The sequence below is a fragment of the Saccopteryx bilineata genome, chromosome 5 (assembly GCF_036850765.1).
Source record: "Saccopteryx bilineata isolate mSacBil1 chromosome 5, mSacBil1_pri_phased_curated, whole genome shotgun sequence".
Lineage (NCBI taxonomy): Eukaryota > Metazoa > Chordata > Mammalia > Chiroptera > Emballonuridae > Saccopteryx > Saccopteryx bilineata.
In genome coordinates this window covers 262,311,073-262,318,973 of record NC_089494.1, presented here as the reverse complement: position 1 = coordinate 262,318,973, position 7,901 = coordinate 262,311,073, and the positions used below count along the sequence as shown (strand labels likewise).

The following is a 7,901-nucleotide window of genomic DNA, read 5'->3' as shown; positions in this document are numbered from 1 at the left end:
GGTCCTTTGCTACTCCCTAATGATTTTGTCTGTTAATCTCTCTCTGCCCCTTGACTCACAACAACAATAAAGTTGAGTTATTAGTTAGTACTAATCCTTTAAAAGCTTTCACCGATGTTATCGCTATTCAAGTTATTTTTTAATTGTACTTTGAATAATTTGCCACCTGATTTGTAGTTTATAAATATAAATTAATTGTTATCTGGAAACATGTAAACATAGTGAAACAGAAGCAATGATTAATACCATGTAATTGTAACTTGGTGTGTGTGTATAAAAAAGGAGCTGTACTAGCATTTGGGAGAGATGCCTGGCAGTAAATGCTAACTAGAGAATAAAGAGAAAGAAAAGAATTCGGCTCTCTCACTCGATTTCGCCGACGCCGTCTCCTCCTGTGGGACCCCTGGACCCCCCCCCCTGGGGCTGGACCCCGGCAAAAAGGTTCTGGAGATGGATTGCACAACAAGGTGAATATACTCAGTGCTACTGAACTGTTCATTTAGAAATAGTTAAGATAGTACATTTGATGTTTGTGAAGCCAGTATCCACGGCCACCATCACAGCCGCCTGGCTCATGCAGGTTCACATTAGATTCGGACAGATGGTAATGAAACAACAGAGCCAAGAACCGGTGGGCCATTAGCTTTAATCCTAGCTTGCACCTGGCAGGCAAGTAAAAACACACACTGGGCTCCAAAACCCACTCATTCAGTGCTCACAAAGCTACTGACTTATCCGAGTTTCCTAGAATCAAAGGTTTCTAGCTCACCAGCCTTATTCACCTCTGTTCCTCATCTCCTTCTCTCTGCACAAACTCTGCACAAACTGGCTTCTTCTTCAACACTCTGCCATCTTGGCTGCTTCTCTTGGCCTCCTCCACGTGGCCTCTCTCTGCTCTCCTCTCTGCTCTCTCCTCTAATGCTAATCATAGGAACCAAGAGAGCAAGCTCCCGGTCTGCCCCATTTTATAGTGTAGAAATAAAAATCTTTAATCCAATATACAAATAAGGAAGTCTCTGATACAAAGTCACTTCTCTGAGGCATGATGGGATTGCACCACCCCACATCAAAAAGGGTGGGAAAGTCTTAGTCCTAAAACCAAGCCCCAGGCTACAAGGATCCTGCCTGAGGATCTTGCCTGCCCACAGCCCGCCCCAACATACATTAATATAATCACGCCCATTCCAAGCAAGAAGGGCAACTAATATCATCACCTGGGCGAAAGGCTTCCATGTGGGCAGCGCCATCTTTAACAAAGTGAGCATAATATATTTTATCTGCCCAACAATGTTATATATATATATATATTTAAAAATTTAAGACTTTATTTATTCATTTTAGAGAGAAGAGAGAGAGAAGGGGAAAGTATCAACTCCTACGTGTGCCTTGACCAGGCAAGCCCAGGGTTTTGAACCGGTGTCCTCAGTGTTCCAGGTCGCTGCTTTACCCACTGCGCCACAACAGGCCAGGCCTGATATTATATATTTTTATCACAATTAAAAAATAAATAACAACTCTCCTCTAACCTAGTAATTCTAGGTGAAACATGTAATCCATTGTGAGAAAATTATTTGAGCTTAAGATACAGATGTACCCATGAAAATATTAACTGGAGCATACCTTTAAAAACAAAAAAGTTAGAACTATATATTTAATAATGAGTAAAAGTTGGTGCCCTCATTCCAGCGAATTCCAGGCAGTCATTAAAAAGTGCTGGTTGGACGTGGCTTTGGCTCCCTGAGGACCTGGGTGCCAGGAGCCCCCCTGGGGAGTGATGAAGTCCACAGGAGGGGCGGGCATTCTGCACCCTGCGCAGGGGACCCCCCAGTGAAGGTGGGCTGACAAAGAACCACGGAGGCTGGTGTCTCGGGCGGGCGGGAACCTGTCTCCCAACCAGACGCGCTCTCTCAGCGGGAGGCCCGGGTGGAGCCGCGATAAGATGCCAGCAATGCCAGGAATTCCATGCAGCTGAGAGCCGCGCAGAGACGCAGAGACGCCGCTTCGGAGCAGGCCCGGCCGCAGACCAGACCGGAGGCCGTCTGTCGGGACGAAAACAAAGGCCGCTGGCATCCTGAGTTGAGGCTGGGGATGGTAAGGACCTGTCCAAGAAGCCCCAAGGACACTTGAACGCTGTGGCATGGGGTCATGTTCACGCTCTCGCGGTCTGGGTTCTTGGTTGGAAAGCACAGAATTAGCCCCTGCTCCCAGGTCATGATTCAGAAAGCCTCTCCCTAACAGAGGGAATAATAGCTCAGGACAGCCGAGACCTGCAGTGCGGGGGCAGGGCGCCCTGGCGGGGAGGTGCTCCCACAACCAGGCCTGAGAATTTTCCCAGGCCCCACCCGTTGCCAACTCCACGTGCGGGGTGAGGGCGGAGCCTGGGGGTCCCCGCCGGTGCCGGTGAGCAGGGGCTGTAGCGTTGGCAGCAGGCTCGGCGGACTCTGCCTCCTGTCAGCTGTAGGGTGGTGACTAATTTGTCAAGGAGGGCGAAAAAAGAAAAAAAGATCTCCACTCCGGTCCACACTTTTTGCTTCCCCCGTGTCACGTTAACTTGGCTGATCACCGTTTACCTAAGTGTTTTTACTGGCTCCTGTCTAATTTAATGCAGCCTTCCCTCGTACAAAAACATGGGCCATCCCACCCCTTCCCCGGCCAGGAACAAGCCAAAGCCTCGTGTCAGCACACCCACTGCCAAGGTCAGGACCTCCCGGTGATGATGTCTCAGCGGTCAGCAGAGGCTCCAGCTGCCCACACTGGGTCAAGTTACTGACCCGACAATCATCACCTCCCTTGTGTCACTTTGGCTGCTCTGTAGGGACAGTTTCATAAAGCTGTAAGCATTGGGGATGTAGCTGGTTGTTCACTGGTGGTGATTCTAATCACTCTTAATTCATTCCTTCTTTAAGTCTGTTACTGAGTTTTATGGTTTTTGTGGGGGAAAAAGCAGCATACCATTAAAAAGGTATTACCAGCCCTGGCCAGTTGGCTCAGTGGTAGAGCGTCGGTCCAACGTGTGGAAGTCCCTGGTTTGATTCCCGGTCAGGGCACACAGAAGTGCCCATCTTTTCTCCACCCTTCCCCCTCTCCTTCCTCTCTGTCTCTTTCTTCCCCTCCTGCAGCCAAGGCTCCCTTGGAGCAAAGTTTGCCCAGGTGCTGAGGATGGCTCTAGTGCCTTAGGCACTAGAATGGCTCTGGCCACAACGGAGCAACGCCCCCAGATGGGCAGAACATCACCCCCTCATGGGCATGCCAGGTAGATCCCAGTCGGGTAAATGCAGGAATCTGTCTGTCTGCCTCCCCGCTTCTAAGTTCGGAAAAATACAAAAAAAAAAAAAAAAAAAAAAAAAAAAGTTATTCCCTGAAAAAGCATGTTTGGAGAGATGGAAGAGTGAGGGGCCAGGTTTGATGAGTGACTCCATGACTGACTGACTGATTGAAATGGATGGCTATCACGTGATCCTCCCTGAGCTCCCGTAGAGGATGGCGATCACTCTGTACTGATGAAACATAAGCAGGGACCGTGACTTACCTAAGATTGGCACAGGGTGGGCACCCAGGAAATGGCCTGAAAAGGGATTTTTACCAGCTGACCTGTGTCCTTTCTCCTCCATGTCTCCACTGGGCAGGTGATGAGCATGAAGTGACAAAATAGTGAGTGTTGTGTGTGTGTGTGTGTGTGTGTGTCTGTGTGTGAGTGTGGTATGGAGGCTTTAAGGAAATCATCAGTTTCTCTGAGACCAGGATCATTTCACAAGCATTTTATTAATCAGACAGCTGTCCGCGCGCTCAGCCCAGAGAAGTAATTGCTGCCGAGAGCATTCTGGGAGCCAGGGGCCTGCTTGCTCCCTGCGCCTCCATCAGGACTTTGGGCTGCAGAGTGTCATCTGGGCCCCTCCTGCTCAAAGTACTTGTGACAGGCAGACGTGAGCGCCGCCACAAACACGATGAACTCATTGAAGTCCACTGTGGCATCTCCGTTGGCATCCAGGTCCTTGAGCAGTTTGTCCACGGTGTCCTTGTCCCTTCCACTCTAGAGGAGACAACAGGGGGCCAGGGTCAGCGATGAGGGTGCCTGTGGCGGACCGTGGCCTCAGCCAGGCACCGCTGCTGGGCAGAGGCAACAAAACAAAACAGAACACCCCCCAAACCTGAGTTTGTGCCAGGGCCCACTGTGCCCGGCTGGCACGCGGCACCTGGAAAGAAGGCTCGGCTCTGGGAGGTGGGCACCTGCCCTAACGTATCTGAGGGGATGGTGTTTGGATTGTGTAAGGTGCTTTACCACCAGGATTCCCGGGAAACGCGCTCCCTCTTGGCTCCAGCCGTGGGCACCGCTGCCTCTGTGAGCGTTGCCTGTTTAAGACGCTCCGCGTCACGTTTACTGAGCCCCATCTCTGTGGGCACCAAGCTAGCTGCTTTACATAGACCTCTAGTCCTCACGTCCAAACGGCAAGGAAGGTGTATCGCTCAGGTTACAGGTGAAGAAAGCAAACCCAGAGGGCGGAAGGGACCCGCCTGACAGGGAGCAGGAGGAACCTGCGTTCAGACCAGCCCTGGAGGAACAGGAGTCCCTGCCCTCCCGGACTTGGCCTCCAAGGTCCTAGGTCTTCTTTCAGAGGACAAGGTGGTGGGGGGGGGGAGGGGAGCGTCTCTGAGAGTCCGCTCACCTAACGGTTAGAGCACTTGACCGCAGTGCTCTAACATTGGGACCAAGCACCACCACGGTGCAGATCCGGAAAGCAGCAGCAGGGGGCGCTGCCGACCCAGCCCCGGAGTCTACTGGAAGCAAACCGGGACGTGGCCATCAGGCGGAATACCTCTCGGCCATCTAAAGGACGCTGCCTGAAGTTTGTATAGCCACCCAGTGTTGGTGAAGCCCGGACTGTGCTAGGCTCCCGGCCGGGCATTGAGGAGACGGTCACAGGGGACATTGCTAAGTGCATGTTTCTCCAACTTTGCGGGGCTTCAGCATCCGCTCGGGGCCCCCCGCTTGTCGAAGGGCAAAGCCGCCAGGTCCCCCTGGGGATGCTGTAACCCAAGTGTGAGAATCCCTGGCCTAGTGGCTGATTCTCAAAGTGTGCTCTCAGGAGGACATGAATGGGGCGGGGTGTTCAAGGAGCATCAAAGCTGTAGAAGGCAGGCTACCAACATTAAGTTCCAAAGGAAATGAAGTTGCATATTCTTTAGAAATTCATTCCCATCAAATTTCATGTCGGGAGAGGCTGTGGGGAGGGGGTATTTCTTCTTCCCTCCACGGTTCTGTATTTTTACATGTTTCTACTACCACAGACATATTTATTTATTTATTTTATTTATTTTTTATTTTTAGAGAGGAGAGAGAGACAGAGAGGGAGAGAGAGGAGAGAGAGACAGAAAGAGAAGGGGGAGGAGCTGGAAGCATCAACTCCCATATGTGCCTTGACCAGGCAAGCCCAGGGTTTCGAACCGGCGACCTCAGCATTTCCAGGTCGATGCTTTATCCACTGCGCCACCATAGGTCAGGCCCCACAGACATATTTATAACAGAGAAAAACAAATGAACTTTATTTTTAAAAATAGTCTATCTTCATTGCTCAGTGTCTCTCAAAGTGATACTTAAAGCTGAACATTTCAGGGTTCCCTTTTTAAGCGTCAGTATCAGCGTAGAAGAATCTTGGCGGTGGGTAGGCAGAGCTGGGGGAGGGGGGAAGGTGGGAGGAGAGGAGGAGGAGAGAGGAGTTGGGGGAGGGGAGGGGGGAGAAAGCAGGGGGGGGGGGGAGTGCAGCCTAGGGGAGGGACAGTTCTGGGTGACCAGCAAGTCCTGCCTCAGAGCTGACCCTGGATTCTGTCCCTGTGCTCAACCCCCACCGCACTCCCTGCCATGGCGCCCCTGCAGAGGAAGAATTCTGCTCACAAGTAAATTGGTGATCCAACTCTTTCAAGAATTGCCCTGGCCACATCTCCTCCCTGCTCCCGAGCTCCAGGGTCCCCAGGCCCTGGGGCAGCAGACCCATTCCTCAACAGTTCCTGCCCCTTCTGCCTTCCCGCCCGCCTTTCTCCTCCCCGCACGCCCAAAAGTCCTCCCTGACCCTCCTCGTCTTCCTGGGTCCTCCCCTTGGTCCTCTGACCAAGCCGGCTCTGCCCCGGGCGCGTGGAGCCCCTCATTCTGCCGCCCAGAGCCGGGGGCCTCACCTGCAGGAAGCCCGGGAGCTCCTTCTCCATGAGCACCTTCAGCTCGCCCTTGCTCAGGCTGTTCTTGCTGCCGTCCGTCCCTGCGTACCGGGCAAAGACGTCGATGATCATGCCCATGGCTATCTCCAGTTCTGACATGGTGCTGGAGTGGGTCCCACGTTCCTCCTGGCTGCTGGCGTGGCTGCGGAAATGGCCCACGGGCGGCCTCTGGGTGCCTTATAAAGCCCGGCTTCTTATTGACACAGTGGGTGGGACAAACCGGGCTGGGTCGCTGGGCAAACCCGGCCCCGCCCCGTTCTGCATTGTTCGGGTCCAGTGAAACGCATTGTTGCAACTTCCTGGTTCCGTGGTCTGGGAACCCTCGCCCCCGACCCAGGCCCGGTACAGGTCCCCCCTGGCGTGCCCACGCTTTACTGGACTGAGTTACAATGGTGTCGTCCCCCCCCCGGGGGACAAGTCGGGGCCCCCTGGAATGAGTGGGCGCTCGCTGCGTGTTTGCCCAGTGAGTAATGAATGAGTGGAGCTGTCCTTTGGCCCCGTTCTGTGTGGATATCAGATGGGCCTGGCACTCGGCGGCGGCAGAGAAACCGCTCGAGTGCGCGGATGACGGAGGTGCCGGCTATGCCCCGGCAGTGGCTTGTTTCCCAGAGCGCCCTGAGCTGTGAGTCACTCGGAGGACCGGCTGGCACCACAGCCCTGCTCCCCAGAACACACGGGTTAGATAAGGAGAAGGCTCCTGGGGGACCCCGTGTGTGTCGGGAGCGCGGAGTGTGGGGTCTGGCCCAAGGGTGCACCCTCTCCGCGCTGCCTCTCCCTTCTCCCCAGGGATGGGCACGGAAATGGAGGTGTGTGTGGCAGGGGCAGCCTGCAGCCCCGCCGAGCACGGAGGAGGGGAAGAGCCTGGACAGACCCGGAGCAGGGCGGGGGGGAGGCAAAGCCACAGCTGATTCTCCTGCGGGCATGAGGCTTTCTTCCAGGTTCCCCGGGGTCAGGTGCGGAGAGGCAAGGGCCAGCCCTACTGACTCCTGTGCTGGGCAGTTTCCTCTTAGGGTGAGATTCCAGGGCCCAAGGCCCCGGGCTTTGGCCTCCCAACTCAGAGGAAGGTGCCTCCCGAAGGAATCCATCAGCCCCGATGTTATCAGCACAGCCAGAGCGGAGAGCTTGCCTCAGGGGTCCATGTCCAGTCTAACCTTCCAGGACTGTGGTGAAGCAGCCAGGCTTCAGGCCGCAGCCACTGAGCAGCCCGCCTGACTGTACAGAGTGCGAGTGCATCTGACCAGCACGCCCTGAAGGCTTGGTACCAGCCGGCCTCGGAGGATGGGCCACGTTTCCAGGAAGGGGTTATACTTAGACTCTGTGTCAGAGGCCCCGTTGGAGAAAAAGCGATTCTGACACTTGTTAAAACCGAAGGAAGACAATTCAAGACTATCACAGTAGGAGGCATCACCATAGAAACAGGGGAGAGAGACCGGCCTCAACTTCAAACAGGACAGGGCGAGATGGGCATTTATAGCCAAGGGGGCCGAGCGAGTGGGTTAGTGGATGGAAAAAGATTAAGAGGAGACGGCAAGGGTTGGGGATTCTTGCTAAAGGCAGGCCGTGGATTTACAAGTCAGGGGTGGGGTCCGAGGAGCTGGGTCAGATACTGAAGGTGGGGTGATGCAGCTTGCTGCTGCGGCTGGGCTAGGCACTAGGACATGTCTACCAGCCGTGAACTGCTTTCAGTTAGAGAG

General features: G+C 54.1%; 1 protein-coding gene and 1 long non-coding RNA gene across 2 annotated transcripts; one reads left to right on the top strand and one right to left on the bottom strand.

The window, feature by feature from the left end:
• The first annotated feature begins 1,835 nt into the window (after window positions 1-1,835).
• Window positions 1,836-2,851, top strand: LOC136306783 (uncharacterized). The gene is made up of 2 exons (XR_010725680.1): window positions 1,836-2,091; window positions 2,609-2,851. It is a non-coding gene; the product is annotated as an uncharacterized lncRNA (long non-coding RNA).
• An 892-nt stretch (window positions 2,852-3,743) lies between these two features.
• Window positions 3,744-6,372, bottom strand: S100P (S100 calcium binding protein P). Its single transcript, XM_066233320.1, has 2 exons — window positions 6,169-6,372; window positions 3,744-4,030 (listed from the first exon to the last, which is right to left on the bottom strand). Exons 1-2 carry the CDS (start codon window positions 6,304-6,306, stop codon window positions 3,881-3,883), a joined length of 288 nt encoding a protein of 95 aa, XP_066089417.1. The 5' UTR covers window positions 6,307-6,372; the 3' UTR covers window positions 3,744-3,880.
• Between the last annotated feature and the right edge of the window lie 1,529 nt (window positions 6,373-7,901).

What these genes read in the sequence shown, in the direction of transcription:
- S100P (XM_066233320.1), bottom strand. Translation starts at nt 6,306, where the DNA reads ATGTCAGAACTGGAGATAGCCATGGGCATGATCATCGACGTCTTTGCC. An exon ending in AGCTCCCGGGCTTCCTGCAG is followed by an intron (nt 4,031 to 6,168) that starts GTGAGGCCCCCG and finishes TGTCTCCTCTAG; the next exon opens with AGTGGAAGGGACAAGGACAC.